Source organism: Mustela putorius, unplaced genomic scaffold (assembly GCF_011764305.1).
Source record: "Mustela putorius furo isolate JIRA1106 unplaced genomic scaffold, ASM1176430v1.1 tig00003869_pilon_pilon_pilon, whole genome shotgun sequence".
Lineage (NCBI taxonomy): Eukaryota > Metazoa > Chordata > Mammalia > Carnivora > Mustelidae > Mustela > Mustela putorius.
The window spans coordinates 26976214-27002025 of record NW_025422021.1 but is presented as its reverse complement, the minus strand read 5'-3'; the positions used below and the strand labels follow the sequence as shown (position 1 = coordinate 27002025).

Genomic DNA, 25812 nt, shown 5'->3' with positions numbered 1-25812 from the left:
ACTTATAGCATTCATCACTCTTCCCTGGGTACTATTTGATTGGAAGCCTTTCTCTCTCAAATAGCATCTAGGCTTAAAAACAAAACAAAAAACAAAACCCCCAAACCCCATATGGCTACCCCTTTCTGATGCAAAAAGAAAAGTGGCTGCCTAGTCAGCACTGAGTTGACCTTTAACACTGGAAGAAAACCGGGATCATCCAGGCAAATGTTTCTTAACACAGAATACAGGCCCTTTGGTAAAAGAAAATTATGGACCATCTTTCCAGAAAAATGTACAGAGAGACATTTCAGTTTTTACAGTTTCTTCACTCTACCACTATGAATAGAGCTTTACTCTAGGCCGTTTTTATAGCTGTATAAAATGAGGCCCAATTAGCAAAAGTCAAGATGTGACACTGATCATTTTCAAATTTACTGGGAGGCATATATGAAGTTCTTACTGTTGAAAAACATGAATAATCTGTATTTCTGAAGCTGCTTTGGGTAATAATGAAATTGCCTTGCTGTGTTTTTTTTTTAAAGGAGCATTGCTGTTATTTTTTAAAAGCATTAAGTTATTTAAACAAACTTGGGAAAGTGCAAAGAATTCATCATATTTGACTAACTTTTCATACAAATTCAATTTTCCCATATAGGAATTACTGGACTAGGAGAAAACAAAAACATCAAATACTGAAGATTCTGATTTTGACTACTATAATAATAAATGTATTAGTAAATTTAACCAGTAACTAATATTAATGATACAGAGGAAGAAAAACTCAACATTTACCAAAGTCTGATGCTTAACTGAATATATAACTTCCCCTCATCTAAAAATAAACACACTTTCCTGTTTGAACACATTTGTTCAAACCCCTTTTTGAACATCTAAGACATTTCAGCTTTTACCAAACTGAAAATTGAGAAACCTAATCTTCCCATCACCTGTGACTTCAGACTGTACAGTACCTTTTGGTAACTAAATCCCATTTGATGGGCTCATTAAAGGTAGACAAGGATTACAGTCACTTCAATTACATCTTTTATAATGTTATATTTTGAGTAGCCATTTATTCAATAGTTTTATTTTTAGGTCAGATAATTTTCATGGGTGAATTATAGAGAAACTTGAATTTGTATTGTAGGAATTTGAGGTGATAAGACAGTATCTCTAAGAAATACAGAAATCTATTTTGAGGACATGCTAAAACATATCAATAACTTTTTATTTAAATAGAAAAATTAAAACTTTAAAGTTGCACTTAAAAAATCATCATTCATGGAATTAAAACAAAATTTTACAGATTCTAAATTAAATTCTCTTATGAAACACCACTAGTATTTCTGCCAGTATCATATGCATTTTGAAGATTTTGCCACTGACTTCCATGTCAAGTGTCTGACATGATTAGCAATATTAACGCATTATGAGACCTCTGAGAATTAAATCTAGGCAACTCCCGATTGCCAAAGTTGTTATAGTTTTTGGTTCTAATATACAATAAGAGACTAACCTTAAGCAAGCAACTTGATTACTTCACATCTTCTAAGGATAGTGATTCTCATTTTCCACAATCATGTCCGTTTTCACAGCAGAAAAATGACTTGGCAGAGAAAAGTTTAGAAATAACCCCCCACCCCCACCCTTTTTTGAGGCTTTCAACAGTGGATGCTAGATTTAATTGCAAAAGTATGCAGGGATGGGAAAAAGCAGTCCTGGTCATTTGAACTTCTCAAATTCATTAGAATGGTGAAGGAAAAAAAAATGAATTAATATTTGTTCTTCTAAATTCCAACTTGAAATAGGATCGCTTGAAGTGTCCAAAATAAAAAAATATCTAATGCCAAAGACTATGTGCTAAAATTTACTTATTAAAAAAATCTCCTGCACTGAAGGAAAATAGTATAAATTACATTACCAACCTTCAAAAGTTAGCATGTAAAGAGTATTCTACCTTCAAACCATTGCCTCTCTAAAGTTTTCTATAGGAAATTTGTAGATCAAAAACAAATTACAGGGGCCTCAAATGTACTGATTTATAATATTCTTAAATATTAAAAAGGAAAGGAACCTAGCTATGTGGGTAAGATGAAGCAAAATTTCAAGGATTTAGTATCTTTAAATGATCATACAACTTTTTTTTATAGCTGAGTAGTTTAAGTAGAAATAAATACTAGTACACGCTAGAAGAGAAGGTTTAATAATTGATAAAAATGTACAAAAATATTCAAATCAGAAATGCTTTAGAATGTGTACCACGAAGTCAATACTTCTCAGTGAATAGGGAAGGTAAAAGACTTCCTCAATGAAAAAAAGTAAGAGAAAAGATCGGATTAAAAAAAAAAAGACAACTGTTAAAGAAAATGTTTAAGTCAACATTGATTTTTGTTTCAGACAAGGATATTGCAACTATCACTTAAAGTATGGTGGCACATTCTTTAGTAGGTCCTTAAGGCAATATATTTAAACTAATTTACAATTTGATTTGATGTTAACTTTTTAAACATCACCTCAAAATAATGCCCTCACAGTAGCCTTTTTTTAAAATGTTCAGATGTTTCATAAAAAATAACGGTGGCTTTATTATAGTAGCGCTCATTAGCACCACTATCATTAAGGGTCTACCAGGTTTCCATTAAGAACACCTATTTCTGCGTTCACCATAAAAGATCATATCAGCTTTAACCAGTTGGGTAGTGCACAAAAAAGCAGTTTTGTCAGTTGCTGGTGCTTTTTTTGTACTACTAAGTATCAAAAAAATTTTCATTATATCTTCAAAATCCAACTTCTATAAAGTAAATCAAATCGCCTCATGACTCAGAGTTCAGAACAAAGTAGAGACATCTGCAGTTATCAGTAAATTGCCACCTTTAATCCATCCTGCAGTGCCCTATGAAAGGGTCACAGAAAGACAGTTATGACCGTATGAAAATATGATTCTTGATACAGAATCAAAAGTTATTTTCAATTTCCTTTGCTTTTTATAAAGTCCACAATAACAATACTTAAATGCACTTTTTTTTTTCCTGTGATATAATTAAAACCCAGTGTTATTTCAATTGAACTTTAAAATAGAGTCCCTGGTCTGAATTCGACTTTAAATCATACTGTAAACATATATTTGGTATAATTTATTGATCATCATCCAGTTGCTCCAAAAGGGTCCTTCTGCGCTTTTCCAATTCCCCTTCACTTAGTTCACTGCCAGAAGTATCCCAATTCCCCTGAAAAGACATTGAATACAATTACATTTAATGTCAGTACTCAAAAGGTTAAGTAGTATTGAAACTTTGAGAAAAAGGAACCAAAATATATGGATTGTCTTCTACAGAAACAAGTCCATCACAGGGTTTAGAACTGCTCTTTCCCAAAAGCCTCCCAATGAGTTGCTAACTACTCCCTGGTTTTATAGGGCAGAATTCAGGACAAGACTTTTATATGATGCTACTTTCATTTTGCATTAATATATAAATCAGGCAGAATGGTAAACCATGGTTTCTTTCCCTTCCTCTTACACCACTGAATATACAACATTTTGTTTCCATTTAATAAAGCTAGGTGCTCATTACCTAAGGCACTATATTCCTTGTTAATTTTGTAGATTCTTGATTGCCTTCTAAGTGTTTTGTATTACAGAAAAGTATACTTTGAGCATACTATCCTAAGAAAAAAACTTAGGATTTAAGGATAAACATTTAAAATTTATGAGGAAAACATTACTTAGGCTGAAAAACAATTTAAAAAATTAATACTCTTTGTGAAAAACAACCTTAAGAAAATAGTTCATCTATCTCCTTCCATTCAGAGATTTCATTTAACTGACTACAAAGAAGAAAACTGTTAAGGTGCTATTAAGTATTCAGGAAATCTTCATTCACCAAGCGCATGCTTCAAAGTCACCAGGGCACCTTTTAAAAAGAACCTCTGTATCAACGGAATCACAATACCCAGAGGGAGGACCAGGGCTTATCTGAACTAGAGTTTAAACTAAATTCTCCATGGGTCCCTTCAGGGGCATTACTCCTGCTAAGGTGGCTTGTGTTACTTTGCTGTCTTATATACATACCCACACAGATGGAAACTAAGAAGTCTACTGTTATTTGATATTAAAATGTTAATTTTGGCATGTAGTCCCTCTCCTATACCTTTGCCCTTATCTCTTCCCTCACAATGATTACTCCTAAAAGTTATTGGAATGCTACCCTTTCAAACTAGATTTAGTAGTACTGATGTCTGAGCACATCTGGAGAATCCCCAATCTGAGTCCCATATTCCTTAAATATCTGGTAGAAAACGTCCAGTGGTACTCCTTACAACTTACAAAGTAAGACTTTCACAAAAAAAAAGTCATGGAAGACTTATTTTTGAGAAATAGACAACTCAGAACACTTGCAGCAGGTATGTAGGAAAGCTATTTTGTGTAAGAGGTAAATTGAATTTTCATTGTTTTCTTCAAATGGTAGCCAATCTGTAAAAAGTCTATTAAATCTGATATAAACCACAATATCCATTTTTGTATTTTGGAAACACAGGTATGAAATAATTCTGAATACTTACAGAATCCTTTCCAGTCTTTTTCTTAGGTGATTTGTGTTTTGATTCTGATCTTTGTCTAGTTCTATCTTTTTCACTTTCTCGGTCTTTTTCTTTTTTATCCTTCTCTCGTTCAGCATCTGACTCTGGAGAATCCTGTGTAAATAAAAAATATCATTAGCATTTTGATGAGGATACCACTGTTTTTTACTATCTTCATAACAGGTCATATTTAAGAACATCCATGTATTATAGGGCATGTGTTCCTAAGTATGGTGAAATTTGAATTATTAACCTTAAGGATTCTGTAACATTTCCAAGATTCATTGGAAAGATGACATTCTGATTCAGTAACATCACAAAAGAGCTTCAGTAAATTAGGGAAGAAAGCATACAAGATAGGATTATATCTATTATGTAAATGTAGACAAACATTACATTTTCTGCCAACCCAGTATTTGTTGGTTTATTCAGATATAGATACAGAATGCTGTGATTAGCTTAGTCATCTAACAGGCTGACTATTATACAATAAATTCTTTCCTCAAAATTGCAACTGAAAGCAGGACTATTATTTTTTAAAGATTTTATTTATTTAAAGCACACATGAGCATGGGAAGGGGCAAAGAGAGAGAGAGAAAGAAAATCTTCAGCAGATTCCATGATGAGCAACAGAACCCAATCCCACAACCCTGAGATCGTGATCTGAGCAGAAATCAAGTGTGGGGTGGATGCTCAACTGACTGAGCTACCTTGGTGCCCTGAAAAGCAAGATTTAAAGTGCAATGTCTCTGCCCAAGTAAGTGGTCCGTTCTTAGATATGTATAAATTCGAGTGAGCAGCATGAAGAAAAAAAAAATCTCATTCAAGAGGCAGTAAATATCCAGTCACTTGTGTTTTTTGAAAAAGTTCCTGAGGGTATCTTGATGCATATGTAAAATTAAGAACTATTTAAACTTGTGATTCTCACCACAGCTGCAACACATACACACATACTTAGGTCTTTCTCTAAGATTACTTAAAAAGCCAGAGTGGGAATCTTAACACTGATGTGTGTTTATTTTCAAAGCTCACTAGAATATTTTAATTGAAGATTATGGTAAAGACAAACTACCTAATTCCCGAGTTTAGGTGTCCTGGACTGCACAGGACTAGGCAAAAAAGGGTTCTACTGCCACTGAACAAGTTAAGAGCTAAAACAACCTAGGTGTAGTATAACAAAAGCTTACTTACAGATTTATGTCTCCTCTTCTTGCTTTTCTTCTTATGTTTTTTTGACTTCTTATAACTTCTCTCTAAGCAGCATGAACAGAAAAAAAGACAGTCTGAATTTGAGGACATCCAAGTGCCAATGATTTTTTTTTTCTTTGAAGTTTTATTTTGGAGTATGAGGGGGATGGTACAGAGGGAGAAGGAGACAGTGTCTTAAGCAGACTCCTTGCTGAGCAGGGGTTCAATCTCAGAGATCAGGACCAAGAAGTACCCTTAAGTGACGACGCCCCCCAATGTCAAGGATCCTATTCAAGTTAAAAGAAATGCTTACCGGACTCAGCACTAGAAGAGTGTTCTGAGGCAGACCGAGACTCTGATCGCTGTCTTTTTTTCTTTGAATGGCTGTCATCATCATCTGAATCTGACCCCTATAGAATACATATAACAATTTCATTCATAATGTTATTAACAAATATTTCAATACACTCAATAGTACCCATAATAAACTTCCTTACCGATCTAGAGCGGGACCGTTTCCTGTGATGTTTTTTAGATTTTTTAGAATGTTTCTTGTTCTTTGAATGATGATGTTGACATTCATGCTACAGAGGCAAAAGGAAAAGAATTTTAAAAGTTTACTTTAGAAGCAGATCATAAAGAATTTTTAAAGAGTATACAAAACAAGTTTATTAGAGTAAAAATCTTACTCTCATTTTGCACACTTAGGATGTACTTCCTAGAAACTGCAAAGAATTAGCAGTTAAAATGTTCTGTTCCTCCCTAATCATTCTATACCCACTCATTCTGACATCTAAAAACAATCAAGTATTAAGAAAGAACGCACTTCCTGTAGGAATGAGAATGGTATGCTTTAGTAGGGACAAGTGATATACTCCAGAAAGGCATAATCTCACTGCTTTCAAAACCAATGAAATAAAATTACATTCAAACATGGTTTTTCTGATGAATCTGGCTTTGGTCACTGAGCTAGGCTTGGCACACCATGGAAAAGAACTATCTCAGATCCATCCTTGAACTAAGATAGATAAGGCTGATCTCCGAATAAAGCAAAATCTAATCCTTTTTTCTCCACACAAGGAGGAGCATTCTCTTCCTAGTCAAATGCTAAGACCTCCTAAGATAATCTAACTCTAACACCACATGAAATCAGAAAAGGAAATGTTGTCTCTCTGGATTTTAATTCATTTATTAATGCTGCAGTAAAAGCTCCTTGCCCCCAAACTTATCTATGGGTTTGAAAATAATTCTGCTCTGGTTTACAAATGGAAATAAAACATCTGACTCAGCAGGGAAGCTCCTTTTACTCTATGTCACTGAATGCTAAATTCTTTCTCCTTTTCTAACTCCAAGACTCAGATTACTAGGGGCCAAAAACTTATTCCAATGTAATTGGCCCTTCCCTATACTACAATCTTAAACTCCATTTATGACCTCACCACTTGACTCCCAGCACAGGTCACCAGAGAATCTTGATGATTATGAACTGGGGGACAAGGAATGTTAAGATACTAGCTAGAGTAGAGCTTCTCAAAATTAAATGTACATTCTATTCTAGTGCTGGAGAATCTTGTTGAAATGATGATTCTGATGCAGGATTTCTACCAATGAGGCGTGAGTTTCTGAATTATTAAAAAGCTCCCAGGTAATGTAGTAGATGCTGCTGCTCACAAACACACTTTGAAAAGACTTAGAGGCCAACAGGACTAGATCTAGAGGCAGCTAGATTATTAAAGGTGCATGTGGATACATGTTAACAGGGCAAACTGTTGTCAACACTGAAATTCATTAAGAACAAGAAACCCAATGGAAGAGTGAACAGAAAATTAAGTGACCTCCAGTGACCAATGACCATAAGAAGCCATCATTCTAATATTAAATATATGCCAGCTTTCAGTGTGTTGTAAAGTATCCCTATGTCCAAAACTGGCAGGGTAGCATTTTACTTTCTAAAAGCACTGACCCTGGAGTAAAACAGCCTGGACTGGAATCCTTTCCCTGTAAATTACTTCTCTTTACTTCGGTTTGCTCATCTGTAACTTCACAGGGTTGTTGTGAGGACTAAGTTCCTATATGCAGTGCTTGTAAAATTATTAGAACAATGCCTGGCCCCATATAAACACCAAATGCTTTTATTTAGTAATAAATTTAGTAATTTATATGGCATATTTACTATATACAAGTAGCCACCTAAAATCTTCATCAAAATACCCTTATTCAACTAATGGAGTAACTTCTTACAATTTTATCTTTAGTTATTTTAACAAAAACTTACTACTTATTATATTATCTTGCAGACCTCCTTGTGCACTGAACACATCTGACAGTGTAGTATTTGAAATGTGTGCTTAACAAATTGTTTACTTTTCTTTAGGTTTACCAGTAATTACAGAACTCAATTCTAAAACACTGCAAAGACATGAAATAAATACGAACTGTCTCTACAAACACATCTTTATTTTTACATGCAAGCTATTTATTTAACTTAAAGGCAGGTTCTATAGAAAAATCATTTTCTTAACCATCCCAGATAATGACATCTGAAGCAGAATAATTTAAGCAAGATACTCTGATCAATCTAAATTCATTTTTTGTTTATAGTTTTACTTATTTTGCAACAGTGGAGTTAATTAAAAGAATACTAATATTACCTCAAGCACATGCATAAAATCTTTAAATATTCGTTTTCTTTCCGACTCTAGAGTTATGTCCTCAAATGCTGGCTCTTTTACAAATCTCTCCCGGATCTGAAAAATTCAGGTAAGATTACATGAATACCAAGAAAAGTATACCAATATGACTAACAAGAATCACAACAGCAAGAAGAAACGATGACAGCTCCACCCCCTCAAAGTTTATTAAATTTCTTTTCCTCTTAAGTCCAAACCATTTTCAATAAATACTCCTAAATGCAGGGTCAGAACTGAATTTATATTCTCAGTATATTTAATTTATACCCTACAAATAATTCAGCTTCTTTTTGTGGCTATAAAATGGGAAGGGAATTAATGATATTATCTTCAATCGTAAAGCAAACAGATTATTAGAAAGAATTTACAGTCATACATACATCTTCCCAGACAGCATCCAATTCTATTGGAGGAGTAGCTTGTTTCAACATACTCTTAAATGCAGATTCTTTTCGTTTCATTTTCCGAGCCTCCTCTTTTTCTCGTTCGCGTTCACGGGCTTCTGCCTTTTCTAGTAACTTTTAGAAAATCATATTTAATCAGTTATAATAGAACAATTGAAGTAATTTATTCTTAATTTAAGCACTCTCCCATCATTTATAAGTAATGAGCCAATTTATGACACCAGTTAATTTGAGCAAAGAAAACTTCATCATTAGCCAATTATCTAAATAATCATTTTCTTTTACTTTACTACTCAGTAAAATCCTAGTCACATGCCCTCATTTCAGTAGCCTACAGCTGAAGTACTTTTAGCTGAATATATTAAAAGCTGTACTAAAGTAGTCATTTAGTACAAATGTAAAGCTAGTTGTTTTTCATAGTAAAGATAACTTACACTGTTGAAAGCCAACTTAATATTTCCGGCATCTAATGTGGTTGACCTTTTAGTTGAACTGATTATGGCCACAAAGTCTTCAAAAGTAGTATTAACTTCGACTACAAATCCTTTATCCTAGGAAAGAGAAATCTTGTCAACACTAATAATACAAAAGTCCAAGAAACACAGTATCAACATCTATAATTAAAATATACTACAGATTAACAATAAATAGTAAGTGTAGTGTTTACCTTTAGAATGTCTTTTATTATTTTCTTCTCATCATGATAACGTGCTTTAAGATCCTCAACATAAAACTTGAAAAGGTCAAGTGCAGTTGATCCTAATGAAAAAACTAAAGAAGTCAAAAGCTAGCTCTAACCAAAGAGCTGCAATTACTTTTTTGTTTATAAAACAAAATAAAGCACCCTTCCATTCCCCAACACAACCATCTGCCTCTCTGGCCCATCCCAACTACTATCTTAACTATAAATTGGGAAGAAAAGAATCTCACCCGGTTGACCAAGCATATTAGTAAATCTAATGTCGGAACTAATTGTTGGATACAATTCCATCCAAGATGACATAGAATGTAGTTGTCCATGTTCGTGCAGTTCATCTAAAAATATCTGGGGAGGGAAAACCCAACAATAATAAAAACCCATTTTAATGAAAAGGCATCTTTAAGGACATTGGAATATTAGTGTAACATCAAAAGAAGTATTTGACACTCTTGCACCAATGGATCCCAAATAGGTTCAAGGTACAAAGAATACTTGCTCTTTAATTAAAGTAACATCTCCTTTTAGGCAAAGACCTCTTCTGCACTTCAGAGAAAGGGATCTTTGAAAAACTACATTATTTCAGTTTAAAAGAATATATATAGAAGTACAAGTTAACTAAAAACATTAGGTGTCATCTCTGATAATAAGGTTAAGGAATGTGTTTACATATTTCCTGTAAAATATACTTTTTGTTTTTAGACACAGTACCCAATATGTTCTGGCTGGTTTTTTCTTTGTTTTCTGTTTTTTTTTAATTAATAAATGTGGGCCTCTAAGAGGATATATTTTACTGAAGTGATACATAGAGCAGTTTGAAGAACCAAGACTTAACCTCATATCTGACTTAATAACCTATTTCCTAGGGTGCCTGTGTGGCTCAGTCAGTTAAGCACCTGTCTTTGGCTCAGGTCATATTTCAGGATCCTGGATTAAGCAGCGCATCAGACTCCCTGCTCAGTTTGCTTTTCCTTCTGCCTTTCCCGAATGTTGTTAATAAATAAAAGCTAACAAAAAATAAATAAATAAAACCTATTTCCTTTCTTCCATGTTAATTTTATACCCTAAATCTAAATCTTTATATGCTTATTACAATTTCTGTTCTTTATCCATTTTTAGTATTTGATTTTTCAGGACAACATATTGAGACTTGTGTACTCAACAGTGTCACACTTCCTACTTCCCCAAATTCATAGGGTGTTTATTTCTATAAACAAATGTCTCTAAAGAAATATGGTCCAAAATTCTGCTTGTGAAATTTCTATGCCTGCACTGTTCAATATGGTAGACACAGGTCAAATGTAGCTTCTAAGTGCATAAGATGTGGCTTGTCTGAACTGAGATAGGTCATTAGTATATAACACATGATGATTTCGAAGATTACCAAAAAAAAAACCCTCTTTAAAAAATACTAATTCCATATTAAAATAGTATTTTGGACATACTAGGTAAAATTAAAGATTACTAAAATTAAAAATACTAAAACCCTATATGAGACATATCAATGTCTTGAATAAAACCATACATGTATCACTTCACTCCACTTCTCTTCAAACATTCTTGAATGCAAAAACAAAGTAACATGCTGATACCAGTTTTAGTAACAGTAATCAGAAATATAGCCTTAATTTAGGCTTGACTAAACGACCCATGTGGACTTTACCTCAGGATTTCTCTTCCAGTTCCAGCACTGACATAATATATTCTACTTTCTGTGGCCCAGATTACCTTATTTTTATTGTATTATTATTTTATCGTATAAGGTCTCCTTATTTTAAACCACTGCAAAACCTTCACAAGGTAGACCCCTTAATGGTTGCAGAAGAGTATTAAAGAGTATTAAAAAACCTAAAAATATGTAAAATATGTTCTTCCCTTCTTCTCAGGCACAAGATTGTTCAGTTAAAATAAAATGTAGGTTTTCCACGCTCCTTTGTCTCTAAGTAGTCATGTGACTAAATTCTCAGCAGCAAAACAAAGTATGAAGTAGAGTAAAATTTCTACATCATTGGCTTTAAGAAAAACAGAACTATTCTTTCAAGTTCTTCCAAGATGAAATGTGATAATGTGAACAACAAACCCCTAATTATAAATAAAAGGCTAATAGCCTAGGGTAATCCTCAAAGTATGGGACAGAAGCATCACTATCACCTAGGAACTTCCTAGAAATGTAAATTCTCAGAACCTATCCTAGACGTACTGAATCAAATTCTAGGGGTGAAGTGAAGCTCCAGAAATCTGTGGTTTTAAGAATTCTTGAAATGACCCTACATGAAACCACTACAATAAAAGAACGCCTAAGAGTAAGAAATGTTAAGGTTTCATGGAAAGAGGACTGTGAAGAAATGCTTTTGGCTATGGCATTTAAGATGGTTTAGTGACCTTTGGCATGACAGTAAGAGTTTATTTAAAAGGCCTCTAGGTGGGATGCCTGGCTGGTTCAGTGGTAGAGCATGTGAATCTTAATCTTGGGGTGGAGTCTGAGCCCCACATTGGACACAGAGATTACGTTTAAAAAAAAAAAAAAAGTCCTCAGGATGATTTAGATGCACATTAAGTTTTGAGTACTCCTGCCTCAGGGAGTGGCAATGTGCCTTATCCAATGCCAAAGAACTGTTATCATTAAAGGAGAAATAAATCTAAGTCACTATATTTACCATTGATCTTAATACAGTGTTAGTGGAATAGATCCTAGGTGGCTCAGCTGGTTACTCATTGGCCTTTGGCTTGGATCATGACTTTAGGTCCTGGGATCCATTCCCATGTGGGACTCCCTGCTCAGCAGGTAGCCTGCTTCTTCCTCTCTCGTTCTTACTGCTCATGTTCTCTCTCTCTCAAGTAAATAAAATCTTAAAGAAAAAAAAAAAAAAGACTGTATAGATTTAAATTCTGGCTCCACTACTCGGTCACTGAATCTGGGTAAGTCATTTTGCCTCTCAAGTCCATTTCCTTATTTTATATAAATGGATATAACAAGAATAGTAACAACTCTTAGAAGGCTGTAATAAAAATTTAAGTGAATATCAATTTAAAATGTATAGCGGTGTAAACAATGCTAACTGCTATTAATATATTATTGAAACGAGCAATCTGGTGAAATATGAAATGCAAAAACTCATTACTCCATGACATTCTCTATTTCTTTTTTTTTTTTTTTTAAAGATTTTATTTATTTGACAGAGATCACAAGTAGGAAGAGAGGCAGGTAGAGGGAGAGGGGGAAGCAGGCTCCCTGCTGAGCAGAGAGCCCGATGGGGGGCTCGATCCCAGGACCCTGGGATCATGACCTGAGCTGAAGGCAGAACCCACTGAGCCACCCAGGCAACCCATGACATTCTCTATTAAACAGAGGTTAAGGAACTGGAGATGAAAATGAGCTACTGGCCTACATAAAGAATATACAATTTCAACTTCTATGTACAGCATTTAAGAACTATGGCCCATCCCCAAACTATATACCCCGTATCATTCCCTACTATTCTCCAGACACTAAAAGTCAACAAATATTAATGATTCATCACACATATTTTTCAGTCTTCTCTCATGCTATTCCTCTTTCCCAAGTGAAACCTTAATCGATTTATCAGTGCTCACCTTAAATATCAAATTTTCTACAGCCTCTTATGTTTCCCTGGCCTAAAACGGCTGTTCTCCTTGAGTTAAATGTATATGGATTCCTCCACAAAGCCCAAATTAATGATCTGGGATGAGGGAGTCTCAAAATTGTTTCAATCACTATTGAAACTCACTAACCATAGTATGAAATTAAGATAGAAAAGAGATTTTTAATTACCTGAAAAGATTCTCTATTTTTACGCTGTCGTCTCCTTTCTCTCAGCAAACTCTTCTGCTTTTCTTCTTCTTCTTCCTTTTCTAAAGCTCGGATGTGTTCTTCAAAGCAAATTAAAGCATCTTCTTTATCCATGTCTAGAGATTTTCCCAGTTAAGAAAAAAATTAAAATGTCCAGTATCAGTAAAAAAAGCAGTTTATTTACATTAACTTTCTCTAAATTTCAAATTCACCTGTAATTAAATTCAAATTCACTTGTAATTAAACTCAAATGACTCATAATCATCTAAATAGGAAATGCTTATTTTTTTATTTTTAATTTTTTTTTTCAGATTTTATTTATTTATTTGACAGAGAGCAATCACAAGTAGGCAGAGGCAGCCGGGAGGGGTGTGGATGGGTGGGTGGGAAGTAGTCTCCCTGCTGAGCAGAGAGCCTAATGCGGGGCTCAATCCCAGGACCCCGAGTTCACAACCTGAGCCGAAGGCAGAGGCTCAACCTGCTGAGCCACCCAGGTGCCCCTAAATAGGAAATGTTTTAAAAAATTCGAACACCTCATTAAAAGATACCTTGAATTTGAGGGTGAAATAAAGACCATGCACAAGACACAGTTAAGGAAAATAAAGATGTTACTGTAAAATTTGTCAGCAACATTACAACCACCCAAGGAGCTTTTTCACAAGATAGAATTTTAGGCCCTACTAACACCTACTGAATGACGCACGGTATTCACAAGGGTAATTCACAAAGCTGTAATTTTTTTTTTTGTTTGTTTTTAAGATTTTGTTTATTTATTTATTTGACAGACAGAGATCACAAGTAGGCAGAGAGGCAGGCAGAGAGAGAGGAGGAAGCAGGCTCTCTGCCGAGCAGAGAGCCCGATGTGGGGCTCGATCCCAGGACTCCGGGATCATGACCTGAGCCGAAGGCAGAGGCTTTAACCCACTGAGCCACCCAGGTGCCCCCACAAAGCTGTCATTTAAAAAGCAACTGGTAAGTCAGAACAAGAACCTGGGTAAGCTTAAAGCAGGATAATGCTAATACAATTTTTGGTGTTTGCAAATCTCTAAAGCCATTACCTCAAGGAGACAGTCTGAATAAAACTGTGGTAATTAATCTAGTTCAAACTAAATTACACTAAAATGCAAAAAACAATTCAGACTTGATCTATGACAAACATACCAGATATTTTAATATTTGATAAAGTTAGTATTTTCTACTTGAATAATGAGACTCAATCATACTTTACTTGGAAACCAACAAAACCCCGAACAAGGGGTTCCTGGTGGCTCAGATGGGTGTCTCTGACTCTTGATTCTCGCTCAGTTCAAGATGAGCATTGGGAGACTGAGCCCTGCATCAGGCTAGGTATGACAGTCTGCTCAAGATCTTTCTTTCCGGGACGCCTGGGTGGATCAGTGGGTTAAGCCTCTGCCTTCAGCTCAGGTCATGATCCCAGGGTCTTGGGATCGAGCCCCGCTTCGGGTTCCCTGCTCAGCGGGAAGCCTGCTTCCCCGTCTCTCTGACTGCCTCTCCACCTACTTGTAATCTCTCTCTTAAAAAAAAAAAAAAAAAAAAAAAATCTTTCTTTCCCCTTCCCTCTGACCCTCACCAACCTAAACAAACAAACAAACAAACAAAAAAAGCAGTGGGAATCAACAAAAAACAATTGTGTAAAATTCAGTTAGTCACCTAATAAAAAAAATAATTTTTTGTTATAGGATTTCTAAAAAAAACTTTCTCCTTATTAGTCTTTATATTCTTACTCTGCAATTCCTCATCTTCTGCAAAAGTTGGATTATCCATCAGATACTGTTGGGCTTCAGACCAGGTGGTAGAGTATGTTACATTAGCCATATTGTCAAGTATGTTTTTTAAGGCTTCCCAATTTCTCTTCCGTAACTGCTTTGCTTGCTCCTAAATCAAAAGAATGAATACACATTTGAGGTTCAAAGAAAGTATGGTATTTGAACTGCAATCAGTGAGTTTCTTTACATTCTAAATGATGCCCAAATTTCATGTTACCCAATTTATTTTAAATTAACTTTTTAAAAATAAACACTAATTTTCCAATGATCCTGTCAAACTTCTTAACCTGGTAACTGCCGACCTTCAATTTTTATTTCCTCTCTTTAAGAAGTTGGAATCTGGAAACCGTATCTCCCCAACAACTCCATAAATCTCTCTTCTTGTAACTATGCATTATAGAAAGAAGTCGAAAACTAAAGTTACTATCAGCAAGTCACACAATAGGCAAATTCCACAGTCTTCAACCACTTTCAGTTATGTTCAAATTTCTGTTAATACTTACATTTCTAGGTACCTGAAGAATGAGTAACCCATAACTTACTGCATAATAAAATAGATGTGAGGTGTTTTAAAACACTATCCTGCAAGCACCTTTTAGTGGTAACAATTATATATTACTGACATTTTTCTATAGAAAACTTACATAAATGCATTACAAACAAAATTACTGAGTATTTTAAAAACCTAATGAGTTTAAAAAAAAAAATATCTTTCAAAGTGGGCAGAAGATAGCCAGTTAATGAAAATTCAAGTAACAGTTGGATAAATCTGCACCTCGGGTGTCCACATCAGTACTATTACAGGAGCTATCCATTTATAATAAGGAGATCTGCTACACCACATAAACCCAATAAAGCAAACAAAAATGGACATGGTATAAAATAACTCCTAATCAGAATGAAGAAATATCTTGTTTTACCTATAAATACTAACAACTAAGAATGAATAATACCTTTTCTTTTTTTGAAAGGAAGAATAAAACATCTTCATAGATTTCAAGACGATCACGTTCCGATATTGCATTCCAGACTTCCATCTCTCCAAACATTTGCTCAGCTTTTCTAGTAGAAAAATTAAACGTTACTCTATATTACTCAATAAAAATTCATTTTAAGCTGTTTTAATTTTATGGTAAGCTTAAAACGACCCAATGAACACTCTGAACTCATGAGTATATTATACAGAAAAACTCTTGGATAAATAATAGAAAATGAACAAAATAGCGTAGGCCTCCATTCCTCCCTACAGACGGAGTGGATAATTTTTTTTTAAGATTTTATTTATTTATTTATTTGTCAGGCAGAGATCACAAGTAGGCAGAGCAGCAGGTGCAGAGAGAGAGGGAAGCAGGTTCCCTGCTGAGCAGAGAGCCCCACGTGGGGCTCCATCCCAGGACCCTGAGATCATGACCTGAGCTGAAGGCAAAGGTTTAACCCACTGAGCCACCCAGGTGCCCAAATTTTTTCTTTTTTAAAGATTTATTTATTTGAAGGACGTCTGGGTGGCTCAGTCGTTAAGCATCTGCCTTCAGGTCAGGTCATGATCCTGGGGTCCTAGGATCGAGCCCCACATTGGGCTCCCTGCTCAGCGAGAGGCCTGCTTCTCTCTTTCCCACCCACCCTACTGATTTCCCTCTTTTGTTGTCTGTCAAATAAATAAAATCTTAAAAAAAAAAAAAGTATTTATGTGAGAGGAAGAGGAATGAGGAGGGAGAGAGGGGAAGGGAGAGGCAGGGAGAGGGAGAATCCCAAGCAGATGCTCAGCTTAGCAAGGATCCCGATGTAGGGATCCATTTCATGACCATGAGATCATGACCTGAACTGAAACCAAGAGTTGGACACTTAACCTACTGAGCTACCCAGGGGACCCAAGGAGCAGATAATTCTAACTGAGCCATGTTTTGTAGTAAAGATTTTATTTCTTAGAGTAGCTACAGATACTAACAAACTGTCCATGGAACTAAATTGCAGACTTCAAAAAGTTGCCAGAAATTTAGGTAATATATAAAATTGGACTATTTAAAGAAATGAAGAAATTTTGCCAATGCTGTTCTAGAAAACTCAGGAAAATAAGAAAGTACATATGGAAAATGGACTTACCTTATTGCAAAAATGTTAAATTTCAAATTATATATAATATACATGTATGTGTATGTGTGTGTGTGTATATATATGTATTTTTTTAAAGTAGGCTCCACATCTAGTGTCAAGCCCAATACAGGGCCTGAACTCACAACCCTGATAGCAAGACCTGAGTTGAGATCAAGAGTCAGATGCTTAACCGATTAAGTCACTCAGGCACTCCTCAGTTCTTATATTAAGCAGAAAGAAGTCAGGCTTTAATTATTACATTTAATCTACCCCTCCTTTGTTTTAGTCTCTAATTAATAATTCAGTCTATAAAGTTAAATTCCACATTTAACACTGATTTACCTTGTCCCTTACGAAACTCCCCCAACTCATAGTTACTTAGCTTTAATGAGCATCCCTATTGGATCAGTTACTACACTTGACAAAAATGACACAGGAACAGTGCAGTAAACATATACCATGCATTACTAAAAATCTTACTTGTATCTGGTTGTAGAAGTCATTTTCTCATGATTCTCAAGAAAACGTTGAAAGGATTCTTTAGCCTCTTTGTATTTTGACCTTGCTTCTTCTTTTTCTTCTTTTTCTGTCTGGACTTTATACGCATTGAAGGCTTGCTTTTTTTCGCTCAACTTTGCTAAAGCACTAAATTGAAAAAACACCATGTAAGAGTAAATGAAGGTAGGACGATCAAATGTCAATGCTTTGAAAAAAAATGATTTCATTCACTAAATATGAAAATTTCAATAAGATATTAAAAATTAAGAAACAATTACAGAAAATAATTTCTACTTTAAAAAATTTCTAATTTCATCTGTACTCAAATTGTATGACATGTCTTTTGGCTTTTCTGGTTCATATCTGACATAAAACAACTGTTATTGGTATGTAAGAGAAGACAATGATAGTTAAAAATTACACTATTTTACACAATTTTTAACATGCTAGGGTTGGAAAAATAAATTAAAAACCTTAAGTGTTACCTGTATCGTGGATCATTAATGATCATTTTCATAGCTTGTTCCCATGAAGCATTAGATGGTACCCGCTGAAAATAATTTAATGACAAAATTAAAATTTTGCACAAATATTGTAAAAGTCATACAACAGGAAATAAAGTATAATACTCACTGCAAACATCAAGCACTTCCCTTTGCTCAAGTTTGAAAGAGGTCTAATAATTTCTTATTGAACCAAGGCAAACCTGGGTAATATACATATAAACTAAAAAGAAAGCTTAAACTCATATTTAACAGAGCAAGAGTACTTATCATAAGACCTTTGATTAAAAGGTAAATAGTTTTTTGAATAAAAACAATACAGAGGTAGAATGTACTGTATAGTATGCTGTACACAAAAATTTCTTTTTGTACACAAGAGTTTTTTTGGTGAAAATCAGTTTCATAAAAATATTCTTCAAAAAAGGGAAATTTAGTTCATTTTTGGTTATGACAGTTTATGAAGTTACTATTTTCAATAAGGACATCAAGGTACTGACTGCATTAAATAGTAACTTTATTAGATAATTATTATGTCATATAAAAAATCTTTAATACCTTTTCTTTCAATAATTCTTTAAATGCTTGCTTTGCCTCTTCCTTTGTATTCCAGGTATAGGTTTTCTTTGCTGGTTGGCTTTCCTCCTCTTCTTTTTTGGGAGTAAAACTAGAGGGAAATTCAAACATTTTATAATTTAAGTAAACATTTGCTTCACTTAGAAAAGCAATATCTTCATTATTTAAGTGTTCACTACTGAGGTTAAATTTTACAATTTCAAAATAAATTTTCTTATATGAATCCTACACATTTACCTAAACATAAAGGCATAAAATTAATAGAGTTTTTTCCTGAAACATTCAGTTATTAGGGAAATGGGGGCCTCTAAAAGTAACAATTATACTGAAACATTAATTCCAGCAATCCACAAATGAATACTTTTAAATGGTCTATAAAACTTACCCAGTGTCTTCATTTCAGTGCCTTAATAACTAAGGATTTGGGCAAATTGGCATAAATATAAAAAAGATGCTAAGGCTCTAAATCAGGACGGGAATACTACAATTCATATGCCAAATCTAGCCCATTGTCTGTTTCTGCAAATAGTTTTTTACTCAAAGTTTATATACTGTTTATGGCTTATTGTGTGCTACCTTAGCAGAACTGCATCATTGGGACAGAACTGATGATCCACAAAACTGAAAATATTAATTGATAATTTACAAAAAAAAGTATGCCAAATACTGATCTCAAACAAAAAGAATTAACATACCCAAGAATTACCAACTCTACCAGTTTGGTGGTCTTTATGAAATGAAAAGGTCATATAATCCTGACATCCCTTCCTATATATAAAGGGGGAAAATGCAGTAAACAAAAAGTAGAATACTTCAAGGAAGGACTAGAGCAAATACTAACAACTACAAAAAATATATTCCTACCATCTGAGTCAAGGAACCTTACTTTGGGAAATTTATTTAAAATTCTCAGAAATAGTATAAAGGGCCCAGTCAAAGTAACAGCTATAAATGGTCTATAATGCAGTAATTAAAACAAGAAGATTATAATGATTCAGGCACTTAAGGAAATACTAGAAAGAAAATAAATAGGAACTATTTGTTGTTAAAATTATGAAAAACAAATTACTGCAGAAAAAAATGGAGTATAAAAAGATATTAAAAAAATTATCCCCCAAAGCTTAAATATCTATCAGAACACTAAAATTATATATATGTAAATAATGAAATAACATGCCATCATTCAACATGATGGGCTATGTCAACATAAAAGATATCACATATAGGTTTAAAATAGATATAATGCATACACTTTTTTTTTTTTGAAGATTTTTATTTATTTGAAAGACAGAGATCACAAGTAGGCAGAGAGGCAGGCAGGCAGAGGAGGAAGCAGGGGCTTGATCCCAGGACCCTGGAATTATGACCCAAGCTGAAGGCAGAGGCTTTAAGCCACTGAGCCACCCAGGCACCCCATAATGCATATATTTTTAAGTGCATAGAAAAAGGGCAGAAGGAGGGTGCCTGGCAGGTTCAGCTGAAAGAGCATGCAACTTTTTTTTTTTTTTTAAAGACTTATTTATATGACAAAGAGAGACACAGCGAGAGGAAATACAAGCGGGGGAGTGGGAGATGGAGAGGCTGGCTTCCCGCCAAGCAGGGAGCCCAATGTGGGGCTCAGTCATAACCTGAGCCAAAGGCAGACGCTTAATGACTGCGCTACCCAGGCGATGCTTAATGACTGCGCTACCCAGGCATCCCAGAGCATGCAACTCTTGATCTTGAGCTGTGAGCTGGAGCCCCAGATGGGTGTAAAGATTATTTAAAGAATAAAACAGGGGTGTGTGAGTGGCTCAGTTAGTTGAGCACGTGACTTTGCTTTTGGTTCAGATCACGCTCTCAGGATCCTGAGATAGAGCTCCATGTTGGGCTCAGGGCTTGGGGGTCTGCCTTCCCTCTCCCTCTATCCCCCTCCCCTGCATGAGTACACGTGCTCTCTCTCAAATCTCTTAAAAAACAAAAATAAAACTTAAAAAAAAAAAAAATTTAAAAAAGGGCCAAAAGATGTAAATAAAATGTTACTCTTCTATGCCTTCAAATATACCATATAGATTTTTCAACTTTTTTTTTTAAGATTTTATTTATTTAATTTGAGAGAAAGAGAGAGAGAGACAACACAAGTAGGTAGACAGGCAGGCAGAGAGAAGCAGGCTCCCTGCTGCACAGAGAGCCCGATGTGGGGCTCAATCCCAGAACCCTGGGATCGTGACCTGAGCCGAGGGCAGAGGCTTTAACCCACTGAGCCACCCAGGTTCCCCCCTTTTTCAACTTCTAAAACAGGAAAAATTTTAAATGATTTTCAACTTTGGGAAACACATAAGAAAAATTTTCAAAAATATATTTACAAGAAGCAGTTGGAAGGTGAGATCAGTATGCCTAAATATTAAGATGGGTGTTCATGTTTGAAACTTTACATGATGTGAACATCATTAAAATCAAGAAGCATGGTTCAAATTATATATCTGTATAAAGCACAGCCAGATGAAATATGACCACATGACATGGAACATAAGTACATGTAAACTATAAATTGGCAGATGCAGCTGTCTGTCATATTAAAAAGTTATAGCAATTTAATTACAGTAACAGTTTTGCTCATACACCCTACTAAATATTTTTGTCTACTTAATTTTTGCTTCTATTTGATCAAACTAGCACTTCCTTTCAGGGCTTTGCTAAGTCATATTTGAGTCTGTTGTAAAATAAAATAGTACTAATCCTGTCTTTATTTAAAATTTTGTTATTTTAATAATCACGGACTTTTTGCATTCGTTTTGATTTAAAATTACGGCTAAGGTGGTTGGTACCCTGTTTTAAATTTGTACCGCATCCTCTACCTCTGAATTCTGCTTCCTAAACCTTCTGAGGATTAGTTTCCAACAGTGTAAGAGCATGACTTCGCAAAATTCAGCCTTGATTGTTTTAGATAATAATTCATTATCTAAATTCTCATGTTCTGATTCACAAAAAAATTTTAAGCACTCAATGGCCACCACATGAACGGGCAATTTCTTGCATTAATGAAGTCTGGTACTGATGTACAAAAGTCACTAAACTTACTCAGCTACGGTTTCCTGCTTAGCTGTTTCATCTCCAGTATTACTGGATACTTCCATGCTCTGTTCCTGAACAGCTGGAGTACTAGTAAGTTGTGCTTGTTCTTCAGTTGAAATTGTCACTGTATTCTCGTTATCTACAACGGTAGCAACAATTGAAGTAACTTCAGGCTCAGGAACAACTGGACCAGTTCCACCCACAGTATTCGAAGCAGAGGTGGAAGCACTGGCGTTGGCAGCAGCAGCAGCGGCAGCGGCGGCGGCTGCAGCAGCAACAACAGCAGCGGCAGCTTCTGCAGCAGCCATGGTGCTCATGGTGGTCGGAATTTCTGTTGTAGGAACCGGGGCTGCTGATGTTGTAGTGCACTCTTCTTGCTTACTATGCATTAAAAATACAACAAAAAACAGGTCATCTCATTAAGTAATGATCAGAAAGCCAAAAAATACTAGTTTTTATCACAAAATCAAATGACTAAGAGTAACTATAAAAGGGAGAAAGGCAATGTGGCAAACTATAAGCCACCTGAAAAGATGAAAACCACAGAATGAAACTGGATTACTTTGATTTAACAGAGCAAACATTCAGGATAATATAGGCAGGCGAGAATTCTACCACTGAACCACCCATGCGCCGATAGGATAATATAGGATAGGGACTCATGCAACACTCTGCACTTCCAAAAGTCCAGTAATTGTTTTCGTTCACAAAATGCCCTACTATCAGATTGTATTATATACATCATAAATTTCTGTAAGAAGTTTAAATTTTATCCATTTCATATATTAAAAGGGAAACCTGAATACAGGAAGACATATATATTTCACCTATTCCCAAATTAAATCAAACCAAATTTCGGACTTTTCTATAAAGCAGCCTTAATTCAAAGGATGCAATCCAAATTCCAACAATCACTGTCTAGTAAAATGTCATTTGTATATCTTGAGTAAATATCCTTCTCCCTGCTCCCAATCCTCCAAAGACATCAAACAATCACCCTCATGTTAAATACTATTTATACTATAAAGCAAATAGTTGAAACAAGAATGCTATATACAGGAGACACCAAATTTGTAAATTGTACTGATATTCAAAATTACTTACCTACTTTCTTCAGCTTTGATCATTGCTATTAAAGAGAAAAAAGAAAAGTCACATGACATGGTTTTTAAATATAATCAATGAAAATAAACATTAAAGGGAGATAAAGAGAAATTTCATACAATAAGATTTAATTTACCATCCGAAAAAACAAACTTTTTCAGAGCAAATTATTGCTCCAAAGTTCCAGGGCAGCAATTAAAGAATGAAGACAAATTTAAATAACAGCAGTTTTTAGGAAAGTTTCTCTGCACACTGCTACTTTCCCAAAGGCTGCTGGCTACTGCAAAAACTCTCTGAAAATATCTGTATAATTCTAGAACAAAATAGTATTTTCCCCAGGGGTAAAACTATTTTTTTTTTTAAGATACCAAATTCAAAATGAGACCAAATTCATGATGAAATTCCAGCACAAAATACTAGCATTGACAGGTAGATAGATAGTTATACACACCAACTATTCTGTAGTAGGGTTATATCAGAAATGAGCTTGATATTTCTCACATGAATAAAATGGCAATCTACCTATCTACAATATTATTATTAGCCAATGCTAGTATAGAAATTTAAAGAGCTTTAAAGATGTGCATTCAGTATTAAAGTAAATTTTTCTTTATGGGTAACAAAAGTATTCAGCATCATTAGCAAATGAGGTGGTCCATGAAAGTAACAAAGCTGAACTTTATGAAAATATTTTAAAAACTTATCCCCCTTTAATGTAAACCATTTCTGAAAATATGTTGATAATGTCTGACAAAAAGAAGTCATCATTACTAACATAAATTAACGTATTTTTAGGATACAATGATGATCTAATAAGCTAATTATGTAACACAAGAAAAAGACTTAAGACCACAGAGCCTTTAGGAAATGTTTATTCTCTTTACTGTCAGAGGTCATTCCACACTGCAGATTATTATAGCCTCCATTTCTAAAATCTACTGCTTTTAAATTAATAATTTATGATACCAGATTCTATTAGAAATAAGAGTAAAAGAACTAACTTTTCAATTCGCACTCTAATCTCTGCTATTTGAAGAACTGGGTTTCATATTAGGTAGTATTTCCAGATTTTCAGGGGTATTTTGAACAGTTGAGAATAATGAAAAATACTCCCTTTGTAAGTAAAGCAGGACATTTTGTTTAATTCTCCCATAACATAAAGGCTATTTTACAATGTGCTAAAATAATATTAGCAATAAATGTATAGTCTGACAATATATTAAAAAATTTAAACTGAACTCAAGGCTCTCTGCTATCTGCTACATGTGTTAAATCACATATTGTATGTATACACCAACACTCACAGTTGTATTTAAATTATTGTACATGATGCCCTTATTCAATTTTCCAATGGTAAATTAATTTTTTAATCAAAGTATAATTTTAAAAGTCACAAGCTCATTTATAATATAACCCTTTAATGAATTTTTAATTAGAGATTTCTCACTGCAGATTTACCCAATCATGGTTAGTGAACATTATTAGTAACAAACTCTAAAAATGTTAAATAATGACAGAAAATGAATTATCAAAGCAGCTCACCATGCAGGTTTGATTTTGTAATAAGACTTCCAGCAACAATGGTATTCTGGTATCCTAGTTTCAGTGGAATCAAATCAAATAAAAATCTATTTAAAATCTATAGAACTGATATCTAGAGCAACAAGAAAATAAGAGCCCATAAAACTGTTACACCATTTAAAATGTTCTAATCATTTAATTTTTAAAAATAAGACCTGTGTTTGAACAATCCTATATATAAAGGATTGTTTCAAGGTGAATGACATAGATATGTAAAAAATTAACATTAAAAATTATTTTTTTCTGTGTTACCTTCAAGATCCTCAAGTTCTTTAGGTTTGGCCCAGCGGGATTCTTTTGTTTGAGAATTATAATAGTAAGGCTTTCCAGAATCAGATTTGTATTCCTTCCAGGGACACTTAGATAAAAGTTGCTAAAGGGAAATAAAAATCTTCAGTTAACAGTAATGTATTTAGCATCACTCATCATTCACATTACTGTTTCCCTAAATATCAATCTGTACAACTCAAACACTTTTGAGATAAGCCACCAATTACAGAATACTTAGTAGGTAATGTTATTTGAAATATTATTTAATCTTTACAATAATACCACAATATCCATACTGTTATTTCAAATTTATACTGCTACTTACAGAAAATAACTTGTTTAAGATAATATACCTAATAAAGGAGCAGAAGCAAGATTCAAAACCAGGTCTATGTAAATTTCAGATCCTATCTGTTGTTGCCATTTACACCCCATCATAGGTAAAATTTATCATACATACTTCACAGACTTCTCAAATACTAACAAAAGTAGGAAAAATAAAAAATTGGGAAAAAGCAAAATGTGGTTTACCCATGCTCAGATATCAGTTTTATGGCTAATAATTTATTAAACCTATGCAAACTATCTTATGTAAGGAAACAAAATAAGTATGATATACTTAAAACCTAATATACAAAACCGCTTGGCGTGCATGAGAATGCTGCTGAAAACTCCTATTTAGATGGTGTCTTGGTGATGATATTTAAAGAAAAAATAACTACCTGTGTCAGTACTGGGATTAAAAAAAACAAAAACAAAAACAAGAACCAGTCTCTGTCAACCTCCCATCCCAAGTATTGCTATGCATATTATTGTGGTAGCCTAGAAAATATTTTTATATCCTCAAACTCCTTCATTAAGAAAGAAAATAAAATGTGCTGCCAACCTGGAAAAATCTCCAACTATAGCTTGAAAGGCCAGATCAACTCTTACTTAGGACTCCAGAGTTCTTAATTAAACCATTTACAAAAGTGTTTATTCAATTTACTCCTTCAATTTAA

General features: G+C 34.3%; 1 protein-coding gene across 8 annotated transcripts in view; it reads right to left on the bottom strand.

Moving 5' to 3' along the window:
• Positions 1-2164: 2164 nt before the first annotated feature.
• The window catches only part of PRPF40A (pre-mRNA processing factor 40 homolog A), a 55185-nt gene continuing 31537 nt past the window's right edge, over positions 2165-25812 (bottom strand). For 2 of the 8 annotated variants that reach the window (XM_004743871.3, XM_013051933.2), the window contains exons 7-26: positions 24794-24914; positions 24503-24556; positions 22961-22985; positions 21863-22237; positions 18785-18893; positions 18212-18276; positions 17709-17873; positions 16091-16199; positions 15096-15246; positions 13333-13466; positions 9773-9887; positions 9510-9601; positions 9277-9393; positions 8819-8956; positions 8400-8495; positions 6246-6332; positions 6062-6158; positions 5752-5813; positions 4543-4674; positions 2165-3209 (exon numbers count right to left, since the gene is read on the bottom strand). In XM_004743871.3, coding sequence (XP_004743928.3) covers positions 3117-3209; positions 4543-4674; positions 5752-5813; positions 6062-6158; positions 6246-6332; positions 8400-8495; positions 8819-8956; positions 9277-9393; positions 9510-9601; positions 9773-9887; positions 13333-13466; positions 15096-15246; positions 16091-16199; positions 17709-17873; positions 18212-18276; positions 18785-18893; positions 21863-22237; positions 22961-22985; positions 24503-24556; positions 24794-24914 — 2337 coding nt within the window. In that variant the 3' untranslated portion in view covers positions 2165-3116. Of the gene's footprint in view, positions 3210-4542; positions 4675-5751; positions 5814-6061; positions 6159-6245; positions 6333-8399; positions 8496-8818; positions 8957-9276; positions 9394-9509; positions 9614-9772; positions 9888-13332; positions 13467-15095; positions 15247-16090; positions 16200-17708; positions 17874-18211; positions 18277-18784; positions 18894-21862; positions 22238-22960; positions 22986-24502; positions 24557-24793; positions 24915-25812 lie in introns of all 8 variants that reach the window. The other 6 variants (XM_013051938.2, XM_013051936.2, XM_013051934.2 and 3 more) reach the window with 3 other exon arrangements.